Here is a 27,791-nt window from a genome sequence, read left to right on the forward strand (position 1 = left end):
GAGAAAAACATTAAAGGTTGTGAGGTGATCCGATACCATGGGTGATGAGGGGCAGGTAAGCACCATAAACAGAGGGGTCATTCAGTTTTTGTGTCATCGTTTGTATTCGACTTGTGCGTAGTGGGTTTCCCAGCCAAACCCAGGATTTCATTGTGCTCTGTCCTGTACAAACACATGTCTTCTTTATACCCGAGTATATGTGGTGTATGTACAGGGCTGTAATGTCCATGCAGAAATATGAGAGTCCCAACACTGTCCTGTTGCTTAGGGGGTTTCCTGTCTTCCTCAGAGCAAATTGGAGCATTGGCAGATCAGCACATAGTCCATGTTGCCTGCGGGGAGTCTCACAGTGTGGCACTGAGTGAGCGTGGCCAGCTCTTTGCCTGGGGCGCAGGTAGTGATGGACAGCTTGGGATCACGACTAGAGAAGATTCTGTGGCAGTACCAAGGTAAAGTTTACAGGAACCAAATGCTAAAGTTTTCACGTGCAATGTATAAAGTTAGATCTTCTAGTTCTTCTTCCTGGGCCTGTGTGAGTCTTTTCGTTAACTTCAGCGGGCCCTCCTTGTTTTAAGAGTAACAGAGGCAGGACTTTTCTCCCCATCCCTATTCTGCTTATCAAGTCATCAAGGCCCTTTGGTTTTGTTTTTTACTGGAAAAAATCTCACGTTTTACAAAAGGTATTTGGTTTTCACTGATTTCTTCCCTTCTCTTCTCCTCCCACCCCCAGCCCCGCCCCAAATGAATATTGGACCACTCAGGTACATGAAACTATGGATTAAGTTAAGAAAATCCAATCCATTACATTATTTATGTTAATTACGCTTTAGTCTAAGTGTAAATGCAAGACTGTCAAAGTGAGGCAATGTAGTGGAAGATTCGCATGCACCCAGTTGCTTTCTCCAGTAGGAGAGATAGTGACTAAGTAACGTGGGATACCCAGGTTACCGAGTCACCATCTCTCCTTCTGGGTATTTCTACTTTCTCTACTGCCTTTTTTTTCTGTCCTCTCATCCTTCCCTAGTAACCCCGATTTTGACCCTGAAAGCAGAAGTTAATTTTTTGCACTGATTTTTCACTTTTAATTTTTGTAAATTACACCAATCAATTTCTGAGAAATTTTGAACAAAATAAAAACTACAAGCGAAGGACCTTGCAAGTCATTCATCCCTTTTGGTTCAGAGATGAGTTTTTGTTAAATTCTGCTGCACAATTCGATGCATTATTCTATGCTATCACAGACTAAATGGACCTTGCACTCTGGTTCTTCAGGAGGAAAAATGGGGCGTAAATTAGCAGATACTTTTTTTTCTGATGCTATAATATTTTAAAACTTTGTATGAGGCACGGGTGGGGAGTTGGGATGCAATGAAAATGCTGATTGGCACCCAACCACCCTTTTACTCCCTAAAAATTCTTGTGCTATGGGATCTGTCTTTCAAGACTAGAGAACTAAACCCGGATGTATGAAGGAGCACTGTGATTTTGAAAACCTCATGCAGCGTTGCCTAGTCACTCATTTTACTTAGTTGAGTTTATGGCACATCACAGTTCAATAAAGAACTATGAAACTGCCCATATCAGCACTGTAGTTAATATTACTCTGAAATCTTTAGATAGTGCTGACATTTTTTACATTTGTTTAATCTGATTGGTTCCTATCATTTCAAAGTGCTGAAAGTTTTAAAAAAGCATAATAAGCTTAGTATCATCTGAAAAATGATGAAAAGCATCACCTTAATCCAGCTACCTCGTCCCTGTACCTATTGAGTCAGAACGCCTTACTTTAGGGGCAGATATATGCTTTCTCTGTTACTTGTTCCTGTTAGCCTGGCAGAGCCAATACAGAGATGGAAGAGGAACCTTGAAAGTTCTTTTAGGTTGTGCATCATGAGCAAAACTGTTAATGAAGTTCCAGTTTCAGAATCTTGATGATGCATGATCTGAAGGAATCCAGCTTGGCTCGCAGATGTCAGGTTGACTCTACGGTACTGGCTGCTAGGAAAACATCTCTTGTGAATTGAGCAGAGTTATACAAAAATCACTGAAGCAAAAATGGAAACCCCCACAGTGCCATTTTCTGAGTGTTTCAAAGAAATAACTGCACCTTATGAGCCTTATGCCATTCTCCATGCAAGATCTTAAGCTAGTAAACAGAAAGAAACTGCACATCCCACCCACTGACACTGGCAAACACCAGTTGCTTGACAGAGGCTAGCACTATAGACACTGCGAACCAGCTGTTCTAACTAAGGCTACGTCTAGACTACCCGCCGTATCGGCGGGTTAAAATCGATTGCTCGGGGATCGATATATCGCGTCTCATCTAGACTCGATATATCGATCCCCGAGCGCGCTTATATCGATTCCAGAACTCCACCAACCCCAACGGAGTTGCGGAATCGACAGGGGGAGCCGCAGACATCGATCCCGAGCGGTGAGGACAGGTGAGTAATCCGATCTTAGATATTCAACTTCAGCTACGTTATTCACATAGCTGAAGTTGCATATCTAAGATCGATTTCCCCCTGTAGTGTAGACCAGCCCTAATTTACAAAAGATAGAGCTCAGCTGTACTGAAAAAGTTTGCTTGGCTCTATTAAAGCTAGTTGAAGTCTGTGGTGTTACTCTACTGTCCAGGGGTGTTTTTAGCCACTCCACTGCTTTGTATCGCAAATGGGTGTAACTGTAATCTCCTCAAAATTAGAACTATATATCGCTGTAGGGGAAACACATGTTGCAGGGAAAATATTGGTTTTGGGTTAGAATGAGCACGTGCGCTGGCAAGATGTGATGGACTCTAATAACAGAATAAAAGAATATCAGAGTTGGAAGGGACCTCAGGAGGTCATCTAGTCCAACCCCCTGCTCAAAGCAGGACCAATCCCCAACTAAATCATCCCAACCAGGGCTTTGTCAAGCCGGGCCTTAAAAACCTCTAGGGAAGGAGATTCCACCACCTCCCTAGGTAACCCACTCCAGTGCTTCACCACCCTCCTAGTGAAAAAGTTTTTCCTAATATCCAATCTAAACCTCCCCCTCTGTATCTTGAGACCATTATTCCTTGTTCTGTCTAACAGTAGTGTGTGTGTGTGTGTGTGTGTTGTTACTTTTTAAAATAACCTTTCCTCTTTAGGTTAATAAAGAAACTGAACCAACAGACGATACTGCAGGTTTCCTGTGGCAATTGGCATTGCCTAGCTCTCGCAGCAGGTACTGTCACATTCAGTCTATGTTGTTAATGACATATTATTTGTGTTGTGGTCATGCTTAGAGGCCAGGGCCCCGTAGCGCTATGCTCCATGTGCTCACATAACACAGAGGCAGCGCTGTGCAAGGAGCTTTCAATCAACTACAGAAAACCGCTGGAGACCACAAGCGGGTGGAGGGAGCCCAAGGACATGAGGAGAGAATTCTGGTAAGAAAGAAAAGTGATGGTCTCAGCGCACCAGGTGCCTAACCATTGTAGGGCAGCTGGAATTTTTTTAAAGTCTTTCAGTTTCTGTGTTAAAAAAAAAAAAAAAAGGAGTGGGGGCATGATCACAGTCATTGTGACATTGAGAAAAGCATTCCTGGGTGCTTCTCTTCAGCATGCAGAACATGTGCCTTTTTCTATTTAGCGGTGTGTAAGCCATAATAGTTTTCCGCTGTCTGTTTTACCATAATATCTGCTGAATCTCCTAATTCAGTCACACACTTTATTTATTATTTTACCTGGTAGCTCCATAGTGCACATTTTTGTAGCCAGTAGAGTCTTCGTCACCACTCCTGCCTTCAGTAGCACTGAAGCCCAAAGCACTGTTTCTTATTCAGGCTTATCAGATTTGTTTCGATGTTGGGCAGATTTTACTTACTAACTTCAGTTGTCCGTCTTCATTTCAGATGGCCAGTTCTTCACATGGGGACAGAACAACTATGGCCAGCTGGGCCTGGGTAAAGAATGCCCCTCTCAAACCAGCCCGCAGCGTGTCACATCTCTCGATGGGATCCCCTTGGCTCAGGTTGCTGCCGGCGGAGCTCACAGCTTTGCCCTGTCTCTCTCCGGAGCTGTGTTTGGCTGGGGGAGGAACAACTCAGGACAGCTGGGCTTAAGTGACGAGCAAGGTATTGGAACACTTACCAACGAAGGATGAGCTGATTGCTGAGGGTGGCTTTGCTTTTTGTAATAATCCATCATTCTACCAAGTGGCTTATAGGAGAGAGCACGGAAACGTGATTCCTCCTGAAGGGTCCGTGAGCCTTTTATACCATCAGTGGAAGGAAACTCTCTGCAGATGTAAATAAGAATTAGCAAGGTCAAAAAGAGAGTGGCCAAACATTTCTGGGTGCCTGTATTTTGACACCTAAATCAGTGATCTGATTGTTTTTGCAGCGGCACTGAGCATATGTAACTCCTGTGGAAGTCAGTGGGCTCCATGGAGGAGCCGAGATCCACCCATGTGGAACAGCCTGCAGGATCAGGGCCCTAGGTTGGTTGAAGCTAGCAGAAAGCAGGTATACAATCTACAATGATTAGCAATAGACATTATCACAGTATTGTAAAACTGTTTATTGGTAGCATGTGGGCAGTGACTTTTTTTCCCCCATGACAGCTATGCTAGCCAAAGCACGCACCACTGCGATAGCTCCACCAGAGCCGCGGGGCCAGCGCACAGGGTGGCGAAATTCCCGTCCGCCTAGGGCACTCAAACCCCTAGCGCCGGTCCTGTATGCATAATACTTATATATATTGCAAAATAGAGCCATGAAGTTGCTCCACATTTCACATACATGTAAGTGGAAGTTGCAGCTTTTAGCAGCTCACCTAATTAATACAAACATGTATTTTGAAATTACACAGAAAATTCGCAAAGAATGTTGAAGGTATGACTTTAACCTACACATTGCCATAGATGCGCAGTCTCATCAGCACTGGAGAATTCCTGCAGTGTCTAGGCAGGTCAATCCTCCATTCCATATTATTATTTATTAGCATTGTGGTAGCTCCTCATGGAGGTTAAGTCCATTAATGGCTATTAGCCAGGATGGGTAAGGAATTGTGTCCCTAGCCTCTGTTTGTCAGAGGATGGAGATGGATAGCAGGAGAGAGATCACTTGATCATTACCTGTTAGGTTCACTCCCTCTGGGGCACCTGGCATTGGCCACTGTCAGTAGACAGGATACTGGGCTGGATGGACCTTTGATATGACCCAGTATGGCTGTTCTTGTTCCTAGAGCATTCCATTGTGCTAAAAGATAGTCCCTGTCCCAGAGCTTGCCTTCTGTAGCTATTAAGTTTCACTCTTTCTCTCTCAACAATGGTGGTGTGTGATTAATGCTCTATGGTATCTCTTTTATTTTTGTTCTTTTGAGGAATGGCAGAACACATTTTTAAAAGGTGTGGGGGGGCATTTCATGTGTGTTTTTTTTAATAAGATCTAAAATTTTTCTCTCACGTAAGTGACTCATCTAAGAATTATCCATTGTGAATTATTCTTAATAAACGTTAACAGCATGGTCGATAGGCATTTGCGAGTGTTTCACAGCACTAGGGTATTTAACTGATTTAATGTTCCGTCTCTCTGTAACAAACCATAGAAGTGTCGTGCCGGGCAACATGTCTTAAGCCTTGCATCAGAATGGTGGCCATAGGATAAACAGACAAAGCATTATGGTTCCGTTATAATTCAAACAGAAAAAAAATCTGTAGAACGGCACAGGTCCCCCCTCTCCACCTGTTGACTACATGGGCTAAAGATTTCAAAAATAGGTGCCTAAAGTTAAGCTATAAATAGATGGCCTGATTTTCAAGAGTGAAGGATATGAAGCTGCTCGCATTGAAGTCAAACAGCTACTGGACATTCATCTTTCCTTAAAATGCTTAGCTATGGCCATCAGTAGCACGTGTAACATTGTTCTGTGTGTTTGTTACAGAGAAGACAGACTTCTAGATATTGTCTACAAAAAATGTCAAAGGGATACTTGGAGTATGGGATTGCCTCTTTGACCATCTTGGCTAATAGCCATTAATGGACCTCTCCTCCATGAACTTACCTAATTATTTTTTGAACCTGGTTATCTTTTTGGCCTTCACAACATCACCTGGCAATGCATTCCACAGGTTAACTGTGTGTTGTGTGAAGTACTTATTCCTTTTCTTTGTTTTAAATCTGCTGCCTGTTAATTTCATCAGGTGATCTCTAGTTCTTGTGCGGTGTAAAGGGGTAACTGTCATTTACTTTCTTCATACCATTTATGGTTTTATAGACCTCTATCATATACCACCTTAATCGTCTTTTTTCTAAGTAGAACGATCCAAGTCTTTTTCATCTCTCTTCATATGGAAGCTGTTCCATACCCTTATTCATTGTTGTTGCCCTTCTCTAAACCTTTTCCAATTCTAAAATACCTGTTTTGAGATGAGGTGACCAGAATTACATGCTGTTGCTGGAGTGGTCCGGGGCCAGCCACACCGGCCGCTGCTCAGGCAGCCCTGGGCAGCTAGCCAGCCCCAGGGACTGCATGAGCAGCAGCTGGTGCGGCTGACCCCGGGGACCACCTGAGCAGCAGTCTCCAGGTGGCTTGTGAAGCCACTATTAGCAGCGGTCCCCAAGCAGCCAATGTAGCCGCTTCCCCAGGCGGCCCGGTGCAGTCGCTGCTGGCGGCCCCTGGTGGCAGTGCCCAGGTGGCTGGTGCAGCTGTTGCCGGCAGCCCCGGCAGTGGTCCCCAAGCAGACAGGGTAGCCGCTTCCCCAGGTGGCCCCCGGCAGAGGTGCCCAGGTGGCCGGTGCAGCCGCTGCCAGCGGCCCCCAGCAACGGGTGCTACAGCTGGCCCCAGCCTCCCCAGGCAGGAGCCTCCCAGGGTGACCTCTCCATCAAGCAGAGATTCCACCCCCCCCGGCTTCCTCCCCAACAGCAGCCCCTCCAGATGCCAGCTCCCCAGCAGCGAACCCCTTAAGATTTAGTCAGGGGTATTTTTAGTAAAAGTCATGGACAGGTCACAGGCCCGTGAATTTTCGTGTATTGCCCGTGACCTGTTCATGACTTTTACTAAAAATACCCATGACTAAATCTTAGCCTTACCTATTGATTATCCTCATTCCACCAAATTTCCGGGATGCTAGTCATGTCAATATCCTCATTTAAAGCCAGGCACTCTAGTTTACCCTCTTAGTATTTAGACTTCTAGTAACCATCTTGAATGAACAAAGATTAAAACCAGAGCCACTATCCAGTAAAACAAGCAACAATGTATTGGTAGATGGGAAATTGTTACATGTGAAAATGCATCCTAAAAAAATTCCATTGATCACATTTGAACTGGTTTCAGGTACTCTGGTCATCCCAGTAGATACCTTTCATTTTATCCTTTCAACCTTGTAGGATAATTTCTCCATGTGAGTCATTTCTTTGTGGCTCCCTGAGGGTCATCTTTGTCCAGCATGTTTTCAGATGACAGATCTCAAAGGAACCTCTTCTTCTCCAGCTAGAGTTGGGCTGAAATACTCTCTGTCTAACTCTCTACCCCTGCCAATTTGAACACAAAAGAATCCTTGAGTGTGACTTTGCAAGTTTTTCCCCTGCAGTATTATCTTTGAGAATGTCCCAGGTCTGCAGAACTTAACTCTGTCACACATGGTCTTCTGGCAATACATTACCTAGCTGCTTATCTGCTTACTATGGCTGGATCCCCCTGTGTCTCCAGTTAGGTCTCTTAAACTTTGGAGATGGGAAATGCTATTTAAACACTTAAGAGTCTGATTTTTTTCAGTTGCTAAGCACCTGCAGCTTCTGCTGATGTCGGAGTTGTGGGTGCTCATCGCCTCTGAAAATCAGGCTGGGAGAGTTTTTCAAGTACTTCAGCACCTTATCGATGAATTGCCTCCTTTGCTCCCATTGTCTCTAATGCAGACCGAGAGTCCCCTTGCCACGTGAAGCTCTTACGGACTCAGAAAGTCGTCTATATCAGCTGTGGAGAAGAACATACAGCAGTTCTGACAAAGGTAAAGGCACCAATCAATCAGGAATTCCTTACTAGCTTCTTACTTACTTACTGGGTTTGCTTAGTTTACTTTCTGGGTGATATCAGGAAAACCGTGTGGCTTTTCACACCTCTTTTCTCTCTCCTGGCCCCAGCATGATTGTCTTTAAGTACGAAATCTTGTTTTACTTTACTCTAAGATTAATCACCAAACCATGCTCCCTCTACTCTTCTGTAGTGGAGCCATTAACGTTTGTTGGTTTGGATTTGGATTGAATTATTTTTCATATTCACACCCACCCACTGTACCTTGGCAAGACATCAAAAACACAGTGCATAACAATGAAATCCAAACCGTAGCAAAACAGTGGCAGAGCCCATAAAAAACCAGCAGCTCATCAGAAAATAGCAGAGCCTTCCGCCTCCAGTCTCCTCAAAGGTCCACCCAAACAGGTGGACTTTGCCTCATGCCCTGAAAGTTAAAGTGGAGCTGCCATCCACCAGCCAGGACAGGGAGTGGACTCCAAAGTTATGGGGCACCAAAGATGCTGATCCAGGAGTAGGGGAAGCTGTCGTAGTCATTTGTGCTATTTGACCATCTGAAAGCAGCTGGGATTGTTAACAGAAGGTGAAGGAGCAGCGCATGTGGCATAGAAGTACCTAGAGAGAGTTCCAGCAGTTGAGTTGACCATTTTAGTTTTTATAAATGCTTCCCTGGACATTGCACTGTCAGGAATTGTGAAAGCTGCCTTTTCATATACCTTCATATCTAGTGCTGTCTCTCTTTAAGCTGGGGAACGGTTGGGAAACAAGACAGGGAGATCTGTTACCAGGAAATGACTCACTAAATGGTGCATGGGCTGTCTAATTTTCTAACAGAGTGGAGGCATGTTCACGTTTGGTGCTGGTTCCTGCGGGCAGCTTGGCCACGATTCCATGAATGATGAGGTTAACCCCCGGAGGGTTCTGGAGCTAATGGGCAGTGAAGTGTCCCAGATCGCTTGTGGCAGGTGAGTGACTGAGTGGAATGAACGACTCCCATCTTGTGGAGGATAGCCCTTTTATTTTTTCAGGTGCAAATGAAGGGGTTAGATACCTATCTGCCTTGTAGATCACACTTACAGGTCACTAGGTTATAGCCTCTTGTATGTCTGAATTTTAATGTTCTCTGTAAATGAGATTGGTTCTGATTTGGGCTGTTAATCATGCTATGGCCTGGTGCTGTGTAAGATCTCCCTATACAAAAACAGCCCAACTGGATCCTAAAGAGTTATTACCATTATACAAGGCACTGGTGAGACCTCCTCTGGAATACTGTGTGGAACCCTGGTCTTCCATGTTTAAGAAAGAGGAATTCAAACTGGAACAGGTGCAGAGAAGGGCTACTAGGATGATAGAAGAACCTCTCTTATGAGAGGAGACTTAAGGAGGTTGGCTTGTTTAGCCTAAAAATCTGAGGCTGAGGGGAGGTATGATTGCAGTCTGTAAAAACATCAGGGGGGTAAACACCAGAAAGATAGAGGAGTTATTTAAGGGCTAATATTGGGAAAAGAACAAATGGATATAAACTGGCCATCAGTATGTTTAGGCTTGACTTTAGATGAAGGTTTCTAGCCATCAGAAGAGTGAAGGTCTGGAACAGCCTTCCAAGGGAAGCAGTGGAGGCAGAAAACCTAACTGGCTTTAAGACTGAGCTTGATGAGTTTATGGAAGGGATGGTGAAATGAAATCGCCTACAATAGCATATGACCCATCCGCCAACGGCCAGAGATGGGACACTAGAAGGGGAGAGCTCTGAGTTACTACAGAGAATTCTTTCCCAGGTGTTTGGCTGGTGGGTCTTGCCCACATGCTCAGGATTTAACTGATCACCATATTTGGGGTCAGGAAGGAATTTTTGACAGGTCAGGTTGGCAGAGACCTTGTGGTTTTTCACCTTCCACTGCAGGCAGGGCCCACAGGTCACTTGCTGGTTTGAACCAGAATACATGGTGGATTCTCTGTAACTTGAAGTCTTTAAATCAAGATTTGAGGACTCAAGTAACTCAGCCAGAGGTTATGGCCCTACTGAGGAGTGGGTTAGTGAGGTTGGTTGGCCTGCAGTGTGCAGGTCAGACTAGATGATCATGATGGTCCAATCTGGCCTGAAAGTCGGAGTCTCTAGCTGCACTCTCCTCACCCTTATTATTTCCAGCCTTGCTCAGAGAAAGAAAGTAAGTTACTAAAGATACATTCTGTAGTAGCCTTGTGATGTGGCAGACCTTTGCCAATGACTAGGCCAACACCAGCAAACTCATTACATTTGAGGAATGAACCCAGGTGTGTTTAGGAGAAAGATTGAGTGTGTTTTCACACTGTGCTGTGCATAGGGCTCCAGTTGTGTCCCCCCGTCTTAGGTGTCCACATTTCTCACATTAGCGTAGGGAATTCTGTCGCACTTTAGCATGGCTGAATGCTCCTGTTTTGGTGCAAATCAGCAATCTGCTATTGATGTAAATGGAGCTGTGCTGATTTACTCCAGCTGAGGTGCTGGCCCATAGTTTTCATGGCTATTTTTTAGTCTGCTTTCAAAAAAAATATTATTTAAACTTGGCACAAACATTGCAACTGTCTTCTTTGCAGACAGCACACTCTAGCCCTTGTGCCTTCTTCAGGACTGATCTATGCATTCGGCTGCGGAACAAAAGGCCAGCTGGGAACTGGACACATATGCAATGTTAAATGCCCATCTCCAGTGAAAGGTCACTGGGTGGCTCACAATGGGCAGCTCGCAGGTAGAGCTGGTAAGTGTTCTGTTTATATGTGTGTTACGGAGTAGCATTGCAAAGAGACAAGCGCAGGCTGAAATGAGCTAAAGACATTTTGCATTTGCTTAAGGGTATGTCTACACTTGCAGAGTTTTTGTGCTGTAAGTTTCACTGGTGATAGGGAACTGGTGAAAGTAAAGTGCTGGTTTGCGTACTCGCTTAATTCCTCAGGTGTCAGAGAGTGTTTACACCATCGCAGATGAGAGCAGCTATCTCACAGTGCAGCTCTGTTGATAAGTCTTGTGGGAAGGGGGTGAGTGGAAGTCATTCTGGTCCCTGCTCAGTGTCCCTCTGTATCAATGAGATCTATATATGGCGATATACCTAATCTCATAGACCTGGAAGGGACCCTGAAAGGTCATTGAGTCCTGCCTTCACTAGCAGGACCAAGTACTGATTTTGACCCAGATCCCTAAGTGGCCCCCTTAAGGATTGAACTCACAACCCTGGGTTTAGCAGGCCAATACTCAAACCACAGAGCTATCCCTCCCACCTATGCTGCACTGCTTCATAGGGTGACCATACAGCAAGTATGAAAAATCAAGACGGGGCTAGGGGGTAATAGGCACCTATATAACACTAAACCCCAAATATTGGGACTGTCCCTATAAAATCGGGACATCTGGTCACCCTACTGCTTCATGTCCCAGCAGCTCCATTACTTCTTTGTTTCTTTCGTGGCATTTTTTGAAAAACCCACTGCTATCTGGCTGCTTTCCCCGCCACATCTGCAAGCAAAGGCAAAGGGAGTTTCAAACTTCCTGGGGCTTACAGGGGGAGGGGCAGAGTCCATTTACCTGGTGTCAGAGCAGCAGAGATGCTGGCCAGAATGATTAGACCTGTGGGATATCTCCTGGAGGCCAAAAGGTGTTTACACTGGTAGAACGTGTCTTCACTTTCACAACAGCGCAAAAAGAACGTGGGAAGAGCTGTATGCCTCTCATGAAGGTGTTTTCTCACTGTGCTGTGCATAGGGCTCCAGTTGTGTCCCATCTGTCTTCGGTATCCACATTCCTCACATTAGCATAGGAAATTCTGTCGCACTTTAGCATGGCTGTTTTGGTGCAAAAAGTCATTAACTGCTCCCACGGCTTTAGCGCAAAAAAGGGACATTTTGCACTGTAAATAGGCATAGCCTTAGAATGAAACTGCAAACAACAAAACCACATAACTGGGAGGACCCTGGGAATTAATTTATGCCTTTCTCATCTTCTGCATGGCAGTGCTGAGCCTTTGACTGTGCCACTAGTGAAACACTGATGAGTTGTTCAGTGGCTGACTGCTGGGAAACCATTCCATCGTAATTAGGGAATGGGGACTTTTCTCTCCATAGACATCATATTGGCTTTCTCTATAACAATATTACAAAATAATTGACAGCTTTTATTTTAAAATTCAAAAGTAGGTGTAATTTTAGTTGGTAAAACATGGGATGGGGGTTGATCTTTATCTTTGTAAAGCCTGATCCAAAGCTCACTGAAGTCAGTGGAAAGGTTCCTGTTGATTTCAATGGCCTTTGGGTCAGGGCCTGAGTTCATAAATTTGGCCAAGTGTGCTCCTCTGTTGGAACTAATCTCCTGTTCATCTGAAAGGGGTGCTGACATCCAAGTGGTCACAAATGACCTTTGAAGTCAGTTTATAACATTTGAATCTAAGTATCTAAGTACGAGAGCAGCTGGATGTAATTTCAGATTTGATTTCTAAAAATCTAGGTATAAAAACTTTTCCCAACTAAAATGGACCCTGCCCTGTGCCATCTCAGAATACTTACAATGAAGTTTATATTCCCCTCATTGCTATCATTAAAGTAATACCGGATTTTCTTTATCCCAATTAATATTTCTGGTTTTCAGCTATTTGTATCAGGATTTTATTTAAACAGAGGCCATCAACTTGAAAATCACATTTCTGTCTGAAAAGCACCTACTAAAGCTGCAAGTAATGTGTAGGATTACAAAAACTAAAAAAATAAATTAACACAATTATATTTTTTCCTGTGTTTTAAAGCTTAATTACTGTCCATTAAAAAGCACTTTGTGTATAATCAGTTTTACTGGTTTGCCTTGTATAGTCAGTTTTTGTAAATATTAATAAGGGAGCAGAAAAAATTATTAAACATTTTTAAGGACTTTAAAAAATGAACCAAACCCTACATTTCAAGTCTCACTGTTTAAAGAGTGCTCTTCACTTGATAAATAGGAAATTCTCATAAATGTGAAAATCAGCATGACATTAGGAATATTCACAGCTATAACAAGATTTGAGACAGTAGTCACAACTTTGGCCAAGACAACTAGTTTTAAATACCAGTATCATTTTTGTCAGAATTAGACAGTTCTAGCAAACAGGGCCGAACACTTTGGAATGTGTCACTTACTCGCTGATCCTGCAAGATTCAAATTGGAGCGTTTTAACCATTGCCTTCAGTGGCAAAAGATGCAAAAATATAGGCCTTGATCCTGCAGTAGGCTCCGTGCAGGTGCTAGGGACCGTCTGACTCAAGTTGTAGGATCTGGGCCTAAGTTCCTATATAACCCCCCTTCCCTGCCCTGCCCCACCCCGATTTTGGGTTGGTCAATTGCATTTAATTGTGACTAACTGCAAACAGGTGAGGTTTGTAAAGAGTGTTTATTGCACGTCATGGTGTTTCTTTTGTGATACGAAAGTGGAGTCTTTATGCCCCCTTCTATTTTAAAGAGCCAAGCCCTGGGCATCTGCTAACAAGGTGATGAATGCTTTCGCTCCCATTGACCACAGTCGGAGTTGAGGGTGCAGAGGGCAATATAAGTCCATAGTTGAAAGAAGTAGCAAACTTGTGTTGATTGATCTGTAGCACGATTGTATCTCTTTCTTCAATAGATGCCTTTAAATATCACATTGTTAAACACATCTTCTGTGGAGGAGACCGGACTTTTGTACTTTGCTCCAAATCTGAGGTAAGCAAAGAATGCTTTTTCTCTTCTCTACAAGAGGGTGTCTGTGTGTGTGTCTCTTCTTACATTGCTGTTGAATTCACATAGGTAGCATCAGTTCTGAAAGGAAGCAGGGTTAGCCTGTCTGATTAGCAGCTGTGGAAACTCAAAAGAGGGATATTTGTCAGTTGTAGAACAGGGGTCCCTGCTGTGTAGTTGGTGAGCTTAGGGCCACATAGTCAGCATGCTGATGGCCTGCCAACATAAGCTCATCATGAAGTTTTGTGAGCACCGAATATAGAGATCTACAGTGGTGATAGGCAGGGGATGGGGAGGCTTTAGGTGACGTTTTTCCCCCTCATTTCCTCAGAGATGGGTGCTGTAAAGTGTCAAGCATCCTTTTGGGGCTAGATAAATAATAAATTACAGTCACTGTTATAAAACCAGTCCCTTGAGTCCACCCAATCTATACTTGTCAGTGGTGACTTTGAAATGGCCTTTGGCACTGTGTAAGAAATCAAATTCTCAATTTTTTTCTTTTCCCTCTTTCCCTTTTTAGTTTTGTTTGGGAGTATCTTCTCCTTTGAAGGTGGTTGAGAGATGCCTTTGGGATGGTAAATGGTGTGGCAGCCTATTATCAATCCATCCCAAAGAAACGTGTTATGTGTCTTCTCCTTAAATACTGAGATCTGTATCTTCTCACAGAATTCTTTGCCTGCTGATGATTTCCGGACCATAAATCAATTACGTTACACTTGTTTAATAAATGATGACACTATAGACGTTTGGAAACAAAAGCTATTAAAACGGAACAACCCCAATTCCATCAAGTAGGTGTTATTGGACAAGCCACTTTTGTTTTACAAGCTTTTCTTTAATTGTTTTGTTGGCATCTGTGCTTTAGAACTTAGCATTTTCTAGTTTGGGTCTTGCTCATATCAAAGGGAAAGGCCAGTTGGTGAGAATTCAGCTTTAGGAAACTTTGTTCAGATATAACCCTCTAAAAAAAAATGTATTTAGGTACAGTTCACTACTCATGGTCTACTCTGATTATTGCACAAAGTTTGCTTTGAAAGTGGTATAGAAATCTAAGGGCTGAACTCAAATGATGCATCACCCAAATCTCAGCAGAATTTCTATGCATCACACACACACTATGTTTGAACTTCAGTTACTGTTTATTCTGAAACCTGGGATGTTCTCTTTTTGTCTAAACCAGCACCAATTCATAATTTATATCAGGAATCTCAGGTCAGGTCTTCCTAGCAAAACCAGGAAGATGCGTCACAGCTTTCTCAGACCCTAACTGAAGGGATGGAGGCATTGGATTCTAAAGAAAGAATCTTTTAACACAAGAGTGGAGTTCACAAAAAGAAGCAAGGAATTTTGAGCAGTCTGATTTAAAAATTCCTTCCCTCTCCAATGTGGGTGCCCTAGGGAAAGCATTGTAAGTGAAGGGAGGTAGTGCCAGCCCATCTCTGCCAAAAACTGGTCATGTGACCTTGAGGCAGTCACTAAACCTCTGTGCCCTGCTGTCTCCCCACTTATAATACCAGGGCCGGCTCTGGCTTTTTTGCCGCCCCAAGAGCAAAAAAAACCCAAAAACCCTGTGTGGGGGCTGGAGCAGCAAAGGGAGGGGGGCGGGAAACCTGCCAGCCGGTCTCAGCAACAAGGGGGAGGGAACCTGCCGGCCAGAGCAACGAAGGAGTGTGTGTGTGAAATCTGCAGGCCGGTCAGAGCAACGAGGGTTGGGGGGGCAATGAAAACTGCTGGCCGGAGCAGCGAAGAGGGAGAAAGGGCATGAAACAAATCGCCCAGCCGGCTGGAGCGGCAAAGGGAAGAAAAAACAAAAAGCCAAAAAGAAAAAAAAATACCTGCGGGGCAGCAGGTGCAGGGGGACTCCCAGCCCTGCAGACCCCCAGGCAGCAGAGTGCACACCCCAGCTAGCGGGGTGGAATGGTGACAGAAAGGGGGCAGCCAGGGCTTCCTTAAGCGGGGTGCTCACCATGCGGCCCCTCCAGCCGCGTTGCCTGCTGGGAGGGCTCCGCGCGCTCCTGTGGGCGGGCAGGGAAGGACACGGTCTGCGTGCCGGGCTTGCTGCAGACCTGGCACCACTCCCAGCAGCTCCCCTCCTCTGCGCCGCTGCCTCCTACAGGGCGGCAGGAGCAGCAAACCAAAAGGAAAAACCCTGCAGGGGTGGCAGAAGCGGCAAAACGCAAAAAAAAAAAAAAAAAGATTGGGTGGAGTACTGCCCCTTGGAATCTGTCACGCCAAGCACCAGCTTGCTTGGCTGGTGCCTGGAGCCGGCCCTGTATAATACATAGGTGGTAATGATAATACTTTTGCATATAAGGGATAGAAGGGAAACAACTAGACTTGTTGGTAAAAGAGCAAGTGAGATATGCAGACATGTAGCATGACATCTGTTCATATCAGCACCCTTGTTTCCTTTTGTCTTCCTCCTCCAAGCAGTGAAGTTGTGCAGATATTGTCGTCGGCTGCCTGTTGGAATGGAAGCTTCCTGGAGAAGAAGTAAGTAGCCAAATGGGGTCAAGAATCATGGCTTTCTTGTGCTTGCTATTCTGTAGAGATAAAGTAGGAGTCACCTACTTTCTTCACTGCTGCAGTGGGCTGTGAGACTAAAGAACTTGTGATCAGGCCAAAAGTGGGACAGAGAGTGATGACTGGATAGATGTAGACAAGAGGTTTAGGGGCAAATTCGTGACTTGCTGGTAAAGGAAGACAAATTGCTTAAGAAAAGACTTGTGAGTGTGTTGTTAGTCAGTCTGTCTGTTTCTGTTGAGGGATCAAAGTGAAACTCACCAGACTTGAATTGCTTTATTAAACATTGCTTAAATGACTTAAAGACATTGGGAGGATCCTATGGGTAGTTATGATTATTTTCTAACTGAGGAAATAGTCATCAAAACAATATACTCTAAAGGAGAGAGTTGGCATATTGAGGTGAAGTGAAGTGAGAATGACAGTGGGTATATGGGCTGGGTAAGACTGCCACTTTCAGTGCAATAACACAGAGAAGGTTTGGGGCTGATAGCAGACTAGACCCAAGCTCACAACATGTCGCTATTGGGAAATATGTGCTTTTGTGGTGGAATGGCTTGAGTACAGGTGCGGCCCTGTAAGAACGAGGAAGCAATTCCAATTTGGTGATGTCATCCTTGGAAAGTTTTGACCTTCTCGTTTTTATCAAAGTGACTAATAGAAAATAAGATAATTCAAGGGAAGGTGACAAAGATGGGTAAAGGATTAGAGCAGGGGTAGGCAACCTATGGCACAGGTGCCGAAGGCGGCACGCAAGCTGATTTTCAGTGGCACTCACGCTGCCCGGATCCTGGCTACCGGTCCAGAGGGCTCTGCATTTTAATTTAATTTTAAATGAAGCTTCTTAAACATTTTGAAACCTTATTAACTTTACATGCAACAATAGTTTAGTAATGTATTATAGACTTCTAGAAAGATACCTTCTAAAAACATTTAAATGTATTACTGGCACACAAAACCTTAAATCAGAGTGAATGAATGAAGACTCGGCACAGCACTTCTGAAAGGTTGCCGACCCCTGTATTAGAGGGTGTGACCGATGGGAGGAGGCTAAAGGAAGTGAACATGCACAGCTCAGTGGAAAGACCAGGGCAGACTGGGAAGGGTGTGGGTTGTGACTACTGTGGCTATAAATTGTTGGGAGGTAATAAAAATAAGATGAGGTTGATGACTTTTTTTATGGGGACATGATGAGTCATGGCCTGCAATTAGGTGAAGGAAGACTTGTTATACCGGGCAAGAGCAGCTCAGACAGGAAAGAAAAACACCATTTGTTCTTCCCATCTTCCAATGGTGTGAATCCTTCAGCTCAGGCTCTCTGAGAAGGCTACAGTCATTTTGGGGGTCTTTGGGTGTAAATTCATTTTTTATTTAAAATATTCTATTTTTTTAATTGTAAATGCTTCCATTTACTAACTCTAGAACCTCATTTGAATGGGGAAGATAAGCTGAGTGCAGGATGTAGCTGTGGTTGGGGTACCCTGACATGATACCCCTCCAAAACCATTAATGGTATCATACACTGAACAGTAACTAATGCTGATGGAAACAGCTGTGATCTGTGCCCAAGTGGCACATCAGTCCTGGAGTGTGATTGCTTATAGCCTTCATAATATGAGGCGTAACTGTATTTTAAATGTGTAATTTTATATGAAAAAGATAAAAATCTTCATATGCTTGAGAAATAGGCCCTACAGCATCACTTCTGATGCGCTGTCCACCTTGGAACTTAGTCAATTTGTAGCGCCGTTGGGTGTGGACAAAGGGGAGAGATCCTACTTGCCTACTATGCCTGCTCGACTTGCACACTATCATCATCGCTTCTGTGTGCTGCTTCCACACATCGCAGCAAGAGCCTCCCTGCACCATAGGACTCGGGAGTTCTTTCCAGCCCCGTCATCTGCGCTGTTATGGTAATAATAGCCAACCCATCACAGGCTGCAGCAGAAAACTGACAAATTCAGTATATATTTAACAGGTGTCTTTCCTTCCTGAGAGCGTCTAGTGTTGTACAGGGTTAAGGCTGGCTTGTTCCCACAGTGCTCTGGGGAAATACTTGGTGCTGATGCTTGGGCTCTGTGAAGTTGTGGAAATTGCCTTTTTACTGCCATCTGCAAGTTGTACAGGCTATTTTACCTGCATAGAGCTGTGCTGTAGGCGTCTAATACAAACCATTAAACCTGATGCAGGGTCAGATCACTCACTGCATGAAGCTCCAGGGCCTGGTCAAACCGTGAGATGCAGCCTTTTGCATTCAAAGATGTCCGTCAGGCCAAAAAAGAAAAGGATTTGTGGCTTGATCCAACACCAGCTGAAAGCCATGGAAAGACTCCTCTTAACTGTATTGGGGTTAGATTGGGTCCTTGATTAGCTGGAGGGCTAGAAGATTTTAGAGTGAGGTTGTCAGAGGAGCCAAAGGGAGTTAGCTCATAGGAATTGGGGGTTTAGCTCGTTTAGGCTGCTTTGAAAAACCCAGCATCATCTCCTTTGAAAACCATTCCAAGTTCTACTGTGTGGCCCTAACCACAGTCAACGTCTTTGTCCGCCCTCTCCTGGAAAAAAGCAAAACAAAAAAATCTTGAGTTCCCAGGGGACCATCATAAGGACTCTTGCCACATCTAGCAGGATTGCCATTTTTCAAGCTTAGTTCCCAGTTCTGCAACTGGATATGTGTGGGCAGACCCTTTGGCCTGTGTGCAGTCCCACTAACATCAGTAAACTCCATGCAGGGCTCTGCTTCCCAGATTAGGATCCAGAGGGAGTACAATAAAAGGAATAGTTTATCTTGCACTATTGTGTTTAGCCAAAGATTCCAGGTTTTCTAAGTCTTGTTATCTCTCTGTCTATAGACCCGTTCCCCATTGGTGCACTTTGCCTGTGTATTTTATATCTTTCTTATACTTACATCTGTCTGGGGCTTGTTTTTTGTTTTAGGATCGACGAACATTTTAAAACCAGCCCCAAAATCCCAGGAATTGACCTGAATTCCACCAGAGTGTTGTTTGAGAAGCTAATGAACTCTCAGCATTCCATCCTCCTAGACCAGGTATAAAGGTGTCCTATAAGTAGTCTTTAAACAAACTGTTTCGTAGTGTTGTCAGAGGGGGTTTTTCTGCGTGTGTGTGAATTTTAAAAATGTGAGGCAGTTTTTATTGAAAGCTACAGTCTAGATCCTAAACTAGTGTAAATCAGCCTAGCTCTAGTAATCTCAATGGAGCTACACTGGTCTTCGGCAGGTGAAAATCTGGCCCTGTAGCTGTTTGTTTTTAAAATGTGTTTGCAATTAAGTGTGTGTGTGATATGCAGAGCAGATGCTTGCTAATCCCTTCCACCTGTAAATTCAGATCTCGGTGAATGTTTTAGGAAAGACTGAATAATAGAGTGGTGTAACTAGGACTTTTTTATTACTTCACAAAACTTTTACTAAGACGTTATGAAACGTCACATAGAAATTAAACTGCACAAGTACATCTTGTGATGCGGAATTTTAGTTTTGCACGCGTCTGTATTTGGCTACTCATTGCTTTACAAAATTCAGTCTGTCACACTGGGTCTCTGCCATTAATGCAAAGTAGGATCTTCAGCTGGTGTGGCAACTTCAGTGGACCTAAATTGATTTACACCAGCTGAGGATTTGGCCCACAGTCTTTTTAATAACTGTTGATGATGCTCTGGTGAGAAATACTAACATTTTGCTATAACTTTGCTATAACTTTGTCAGATTTTCAGGAGTTGTGGAGTAACTGCACTTCTTAGGGGTCTGTTCTCCCACTGATGTTAATGGGAGATGGGAGTTGTATGTGCTTGCAGAGGAAACGAGACCCCTTTAGATATAGGTATATGGCTACATATAGTAGGCCTAATTTTTCTCTTGTTAACACCAGTGACTCCATTGACTTCAGCGCAGCTATTCCTGAGTCACACTGGTGTAAGCAAGAGGCAATACAAGCCAGAACATTTTACTTTTATTTCTAAAAAGTAGTGGCAATTATACTCTCTAGTGCAGCATTAGTTAATGATGGATGGATTTGTTCGCTAAGACTTGTAGGACATGGTCCTTTTCAGAGCCCCCCCAAAATACATTTGTGTCATTTATGGACACAGACATTTACTACTCTTCTAGCTATTATAGTGATGATAGAGTAAAAGTGAATTTTCATTATTACCTATTTTCTGGGCTTTATCAATGACCTGTTTAAAGAGAGATTTTTTTCTCTGAGCTAAATTTAATGGCGATGCATGTTAATTAAAAATTGCTTTTAGAGTTAAGAGAATAATAGATCTTAATATGTGTGAAGTATTTAAAGCAGTCTTAAATTAGCTAATTGCCTTGTCTGTTAGATTTTTGTCATCTTGCACCTCAGTATTAACCTACTTTTTTAGTCCTCAGTTTCCCCAGAGCAGCGACCACCTGGGTGTGTTGAATTGTATAGTAAGGTTGTGGGTAACATGACTCATAGTATCCTTGTTGCATGCAGAGTGGATCCCATTTACAATGGATTCCGTATAATGAAACTCCGTTTGTTATAGGCAGCACAGGCACCGGTATCTGTTGTTAAGGCTGCCCAACACTTCCAGTTATAAGACCGTGTTTTCAGCTGCTTGAAACATTGCTAAATTTAAACCTCAAGCTGAAATTTTCCAGGCTGGCTGTCCACTTCAGGCTGACTTTTCTGAGAAAGTTTCAGCTAGAATTGCTCATCCGTTTCTCAGAATGAGTTTAGGGAAAAATACATTGTTTTGGCCACGTTAAAAAAAAATATTCTTGCAACTGTTCCATTGAAAAGCTTTAGCACCTCAATGCTTTGAAGCAAGGACTTGATATTTGGCAAGGGGGTTGGTTGGGTGTCAGAGATGAGTCATCTGCCCTCCCTGTGAAAATCTACCCAAATTTTAAGCCCCTGAAAAAAAATCTGTTTGCATGTGCTCAATAGAGACTTGTTAGAATTGGGCAGCTAAATTCTCCGAAGAGATGTTTTCACAGTTCCTACGTGCCAGCCAAACTGCACATGCACCATCCCCAGGGAGTGACTGACCATGCTGCGAACTGACTCAAAATGCAGAAGGTTGAGGAACAGGGAAAGGAGATGCAGGGAAGGAGGAGAGGAGCAGAAGGTTGAGAAGGGGGTAGAGGAGAGGCAGTAGCAACAAGAGGGGAAAGAGGGGCATTTCCTAACTAGAGTGCTTGACTCTGCAACCTTAATGTTCTTTTAATGTGTTTTTGGATGCAGTAGGTGAAATGTAACGACAGTTCTCCGGTGTTGCATTACAGTGCGGCCTCTAAGTTTTTGTACAGCGATCCTGTAGTCTTTATGTGGATTAAAAATGAATGCACTTTAAGAGCATATTGCTGTACACACCTGTCTACTCGCCACCTAGCAAATACTGTATTTCAGCAGAGCCAAATGGAGGAGGGTTTTTTGGAGAGGAGAGTGTGACATTGCTCACTTAAACCCCCAAAACTGTAATAATAAAGTGTAACAAAAACGAATAGAAAGAATAGGAACTCAGGTCTGCAATAAGGATTTTTAGTATCAGTGTCAGATTTAAGAGCACAAAAGCTTAAGCAATGGATTAAATTACTATCACTTTACCTTTTTCCTCCTGCTGCCCTTCACTCCCAGAGTCCATTCTGCAGGCTGAGAGAACAGATGGGAATGTCAGCCTGGATTTTCAGCCTTCACAAAGTACTTCCTTGCTATAGTGAGTTATCTTTAGACCCTCAAGTGTACTGACACTTACATAGCAGACTATAAAAGAGCTGGTAATGAGACAAATGTGCCAGATGCGCACAACATGGTCTTAGGTGAGCACTGAACCCGCCTTCTATTGTTCTTCAGTGATGTATGCTGAGTTAACTTCTCTTGTTCTTTTTTCTCCTCCAGATCTTAAAGAGCTTTGAAAGCTTTTTGATTCCCCAGCTGTCCAGCTCCCCACCAGACGTTGAGGCAATGAGAATCTACCTGATTCTCCCTGAATTCCCCCTGTTTCAAGACTCAAAGCATTACATAACGTTAACGCTTCCTCTAGCAATGGCCATTCTGCGACTGGATACCAACCCCAGCAAAGTATTAGGTAAGGGGTGAGCTTCACAGGGGTGCATCTTGTTCTGCGTCATGCCTTTAGCATCAGTCCAGGGCACTAGGGGGAGATCATTCACAAAACATAGACTTGGGACTTTCGAAAGCGCTCCGTGTTGGCTAAACTCTTCTCCTGTTGAGCTACTGCTGGCTTCAGTGATAGCAGAGTTAGGCGGGTACTGAGTGTCACTCACGGTGCTCCGTTGATGGCTAGTTTGAGATTCAAATACTTGACCCTTCCTCTCTTTGTTCATAGAGACGTTAGAACCAGCTGTGCCTCGTCCATGAATCAGTCTCTAAAGAAATCCTAGTTTATTGTGTTTGTGCCTGTCTAGAACTGTACAGGGTGCTTATACTCTTCCCTGCCAACCTCTAGTTTTTTTAAATACTAAAATCTCCAGGGGGTAAATCGCCAGATAGCGGCTTGTTCCTAGTCGCAAAATGTCAAGGCAGACTGGTTCTAGGGGTTGTGATCCAGTGTTGGTAGCAGAGCAGTGCTAGAAGCTGACAGGCAGTGTCCCAGCAGAGGCTGGGCTGGGGGTATTGCCTTTGGCTAGAGAAGGTCTCCCTCTCGAAAGAGGTGGTGTAGGCCAACCTTAAACACTGAAGGAATTTTCATGGGGCTTGGAGAGAGAGAGGGAAAAAACCGCAGGTAGATGGAGAGACAGGGGCCAGGCAGGTGAATGGAGCGATGCAGAGGGGCAAGCGTTTCTCCTTCATTTAAGAAGGCATGATGGGGTTCTCAGCAAAGTAACAGAATCCTGCAAAAAATCAATGCGGGCTCTACCACTGCTGGGAACAGGGGGATTACTGCTGAGCTAATTGGTCGTGGCTAACAAAGGAAAGAGGGGTGGAGGGAAGAGATCCGCTGAGCTGTCCTGGGTTCAAACCGCTGCCTAGGGCTGACTCCTGCCTTCTCCCTTTAAGCCTCTTGGGAGGGAACTGGAATCTAGATCACTATGCGTAATTGTGTGGGGGTAGGAGTGTATTGTTTAAAGATGGAAATGGCACATAGGAGTTAATGTGGCTCCTAAATACTGCCCTCGGCGTCTCCCAGTACCCAGTGATTCACTCATGGGTGTGACACTTATGCTGTCTTGTAGGAGAAGAGGGTTTGGACAGGTCGTGGAACAGCCCCTCTGTGGTCTAGAACAGCCTCTGGAAGGGGTTAGCTTATTGGCAGTCACTGGGTGTAGCTTGGCAGGCACTCACTGCCACAGCGCCTCCTGCTCGGTTGGGGGGACCCCCCAAGCCCTCTTTGCCTCAGTGTCCCACTGCCAGTCTTCATCTAGCCCCTTTGCTCAGGGGCAAACTGAAATGGCCACTCATCATTGGCAAGGGGGTTTGGACCTACTGCCTTTTCCTGGCCTGGCTGCACCACTGCAGCCTCAGTAACCCCACAGGCCCTTTTTGCCTCAGCTCTGCCTGCCCTTCCCCAGCACTGCTCTGCTTAGGACACCCTCCTCTAGCGAGTAGCCAGGTCCTTCCCACTCCACCTCTGGAGTGAGACTCCCCCTGCCTAGCTCCCAGCTCTTTTATCAGGGCCAGCTGGACTCTAATTGGGTGTGGCCACATCTGCAGCTGCCTACCCAATCAGCCTCCCTCCCTTTCCAAGGGCTAGCTTTTAACCCTTTCCGAGCCGGAGCGGAGTGACTGCCCCATTACACTGGGCTATTGGGCCATGGTTGTCACTTGCTCTTCAGAATACAGGACATGTGACTAACAAATAGGAATATAAATTATGACCAAGCTGGAGTGCGGAAACTTCCCCCAGCTCCGCTGCTTAAAGGAGTCCTTGCTTACAACCTTCACTTGACAAATACCTATATATGGTATCATTTGTGTCAGTGCTTGCATTTTTCAGAGCTTCTTTTAATGAAACTGCAGAGCCCATCTTTGAAACAGAGAGAGGTGATACAATATATTGTATAGTGTTACAATACTTTTTTCTCAGATTCTGTCACTATAATGCCTGCTACCACCAAGTGCTCCAATAACAGTATTGACATATATATATATTTTTTTCCCCCTGTAGATAACTGGTGGTCTCAGGTATGCCCAAGGTATTTCCTGAGGTTAGTGAACCTCTATAAAGGTGCCGTAGTTTATCTCCTGAATGGAAGAAAAACATTATTGATCCCTGTCCTGTTCAGTAGTTACATTACAGCTGCTCTCAGACTGCTAGAGAAACTTCACAAGGTAAGAGCCAAGCATGTGTGTTTTGGAACAGTACAATGTCATAGTCCAGAGGCTCTCTGACCTTTTCCATACCAATCCTTCTTCCCTGAGCAATGTGGGAAGGGAAGGGCAGTTGCAACCCATGATGCCAATTCACAAGCCCCAGGTTGAGGACCCACACCATCATCTACCACAGACATTTGTAATGGCAGCCAAGGAAAGAGAATGTGAGCACTTCACCTGAACTTGAGGCAACATTGTTTAACCTCATAGGGATTTGTTTGAAACAATTTAATAAATAGCTGAACTCAGAAAAGACAGGAAGAAAGGCAAAGGTGGGGGAGTAGCCTTGTACATCAATGATGAAATTAAATGTAGCGAAATAAGATGCAATGGAATGGATAACACGGAGTCCGTCTGGGCAAAAATCACGCTGGGTAAAAAAGCAACTAGAGCTTCCCCTGAGATAGTGCTTGGGGTGTGCTACAGACCGCTGGGATCGGATTGGGATATGGATAGAGACCTCTTTAATGTCTTTAATGAAGTAAACACAAAGGGGAAATGTGTGATTATGGGGGACTTCAACTTCCCGGACATAGACTGGAGGACGAGTACTTGCACGAATAATAGGGGTCGGATTTTTCTGGATGTGATAGCGGATGGATTTCTTCATCAAGTAGTTGAAGCACCTACGAGAGGGGATGCCATTCTAGACTTGGTGTTGGTGAGCAGTGAGGACCTCGTAGAAGAAATGGTGGTAGGGGACAACCTTGGTTCGAGTGATCATGAGCTGATTCAGTTCAAACTAGATGGAAGGATAAACAAATGTAGATCTGCGATTAGGGTTTTTGACTTCTCGAGGGCTAATTTTAAAGAGTTAAGGAAATTAGTTAGGGAAGTGGATTGGACGGAGGAATTAGTGGATTTAAATGTGGAGGAGGCCTGGAATTACTTTAAGTCACAGCTGCGGAGACTGTCGGAAGCCTGCATCCCGAGAAAGGGGAAAAGAACCATGGGCAGGAGTTGCAGGCCAAACTGGATGAGCAAGCAACTCAGAGAGGGGATTAGACAAAAGCAGAAAGCTTACAGGGAGTGGAAGGAAGGCAGGATCAGTAAAGAAAGCTACCTTGCTGAGGTCAGAACATGTAGGGATAAAGTGAGGAAGGCTAAAAGCCGCATTGAACTGGAACTTGCAAAGGGAATCAAAACCAATAGTAAAAGGTTCTACAGCCACATAAATAAGAAGAAAACAAAGAAAGAAGAAGTGGGGCCGCTATACACTGAGGATGGAATGGAGGTTAAGGATAACCTAGGCATGGCCCAACATCTAAACAAGTACTTTGCCTCGGTTTTTAATAAGACTAGTGAGGAACCTTGCGATGATGGAGGGATGATAAACGGGAATGTGGATATGGAAGTGGATATTACTGCAACTGAGGTAGAGGCCGTACTTGAACAGCTTGATGGGTCGAAGTCGGAGGGCCCGGACAATCTCCACCCGAGGATATTAAAGGAACTGGCGCGTGAAATTGCGAGCCCGTTAGCGAGAATTTTTAAGCAATCGATAATCTCGGGTGTTGTGCCGTATGACTGGAGGATTGCTAATGTAGTTCCTATTTTTAAGAAAGGGAAAAAGAGTGATCCGGGTAATTATAGGCCTGTTAGCTTGACGTCTGTAGTATGTAAGGTCTTGGAAAAAATTTTAAGGGAGAAAGTAGTTAAGGACATAGAGGTCAATGGTAATTGGGACGAACTGCAACACGGATTTACTAAAGGTAGATCGTGCCAAACCAATCTGATCTCCTTCTTTGAGAAGGTGACGGATTACTTAGATAAAGGAAATGCGGTAGATATAATTTACCTAGATTTCAGTAAGGCGTTCGACACGGTTCCGCACGGGGAGCTGTTAGTTAAATTGGAAAAGCTGGGAGTGAATATGAAAGTTGTAAGGTGGATAAGGAACTGGTTAAAGGGGAGACTCCAGAGGGTCGTATTGAAAGGTGAACTGTCGGACTGGAAGGAGGTCACCAGTGGAGTCCCTCAAGGATCGGTCTTGGGACCGATCTTATTTAACCTTTTTATTACTGACCTTGGCACAAAGAGCGGGAATGTGCTAATAAAGTTCGCGGATGACATGAAGCTGGGGGGTATTGCTAACACGGAGAAGGACAGGGATGCTATTCAAGAAGATCTGAACCACCTTGTAAACTGGAGTAATAGAAATAGGATGAAATACAATAGTGAAAAGTGCAAGGTCATGCATTTAGGAATTAATAATAAGAATTTTGGATATACGTTGGGGGCGCATCAGTTGGAAGCGACGGAGGAAGAGAAGGACCTTGGGGTACTGGTTGATAGCAGGATGACTATGAGTCGCCAATGTGATACGGCTGTTAAAAAAGCAAATGCGATTTTGGGATGCATCAGGCGGGGTATTTCCTGCAAGGATAAGGAGGTGTTAGTACCGTTGTATACGGCGTTGGTGAGACCCCATCTGGAATACTGTGTGCAGTTCTGGTGTCCCATGTTCAAGAAGGATGAATTCAAACTGGAACAGGTTCAGAGACGGGCTACGAGGATGATCCGAGGAATGGAAAAACTGCCTTATGAAAGGAGACTCAAAGAGCTTGGCTTGTTTAGCCTGTCCAAAAGAAGGCTGAGGGGGGATATGCTCGCCCTATATAAATATATCAAGGGGTTAACGTTAGGGAGGGAGAGGAATTATTTAAGTTTAGTACTAATGTAGCCACGAGGACGAATGGGTATGAACTGGATATTAGGAAGTTTAGACTTGAAATTAGACGAAGGTTTCTGACCATTAGGGGAGTGAAGTTCTGGAATAGCCTTCCGAGGGAAGTAGTAGGGGCAAAAGACTCCTGGCTTTAAGACAAAGCTTGATAAGTATATGGAGGGGATGTTATGATAGGATCGTCAATTTGGGCAATTGATCTTGAATTACCACCAGACAGGTCTGCTCAATGGTCTGCGGGGAGATGTTGCATGCGATGGGTACTGAGTTGCTGCGGAGAACTCCTTCTTGGGTGCTGGCTGGTGACTCTTGCCCACATGCTCAGGGTTTAGCTGATCGCCATATTTGGGGTCGGGAAGGAATTTTCCTCCAGGGCGGATTGGCAGGTGCCCTGGAGGTTTTTCGCCTTCCCCTGCAGCGTGGGGCACGGGTCGCTTGCTGGTGGTGTCTCTGCAGCTTGAGGTCTTCAAACCATTTTTGAGGATTTCAATAACTCGGTCCTGGGATAGGGGTTGTATAAAATTGGATGGGTGGGGTTCTGTG

At 44.4% G+C, this 27,791-nt stretch overlaps 1 protein-coding gene across 4 annotated transcripts in view; it reads left to right on the forward strand.

Annotated features, from left to right (window-relative positions):
* HERC3 (HECT and RLD domain containing E3 ubiquitin protein ligase 3) overlaps positions 1-27,791 on the forward strand; it is a 112,886-nt gene that overhangs the window by 38,446 nt on the left and 46,649 nt on the right. For 2 of the 4 annotated variants that reach the window (XM_050943993.1, XM_050943990.1), the window contains exons 3-14: positions 290-449; positions 3,137-3,213; positions 3,883-4,104; positions 7,891-7,982; positions 8,840-8,970; positions 10,583-10,743; positions 13,627-13,703; positions 14,385-14,509; positions 16,149-16,211; positions 19,176-19,287; positions 22,127-22,316; positions 24,357-24,520. In XM_050943993.1, coding sequence (XP_050799950.1) covers positions 290-449; positions 3,137-3,213; positions 3,883-4,104; positions 7,891-7,982; positions 8,840-8,970; positions 10,583-10,743; positions 13,627-13,703; positions 14,385-14,509; positions 16,149-16,211; positions 19,176-19,287; positions 22,127-22,316; positions 24,357-24,520 — 1,574 coding nt within the window. Of the gene's footprint in view, positions 1-289; positions 450-3,136; positions 3,214-3,882; positions 4,105-7,890; positions 7,983-8,839; positions 8,971-10,582; positions 10,744-13,626; positions 13,704-14,384; positions 14,510-16,148; positions 16,212-19,175; positions 19,288-22,126; positions 22,317-24,356; positions 24,521-27,791 lie in introns of those variants that run through there. The other 2 variants (XM_050943992.1, XM_050943994.1) reach the window with 2 other exon arrangements.

The sequence above is a fragment of the Gopherus flavomarginatus genome, chromosome 3 (assembly GCF_025201925.1).
Source record: "Gopherus flavomarginatus isolate rGopFla2 chromosome 3, rGopFla2.mat.asm, whole genome shotgun sequence".
NCBI classification, from domain to species: Eukaryota; Metazoa; Chordata; order Testudines; family Testudinidae; genus Gopherus; species Gopherus flavomarginatus.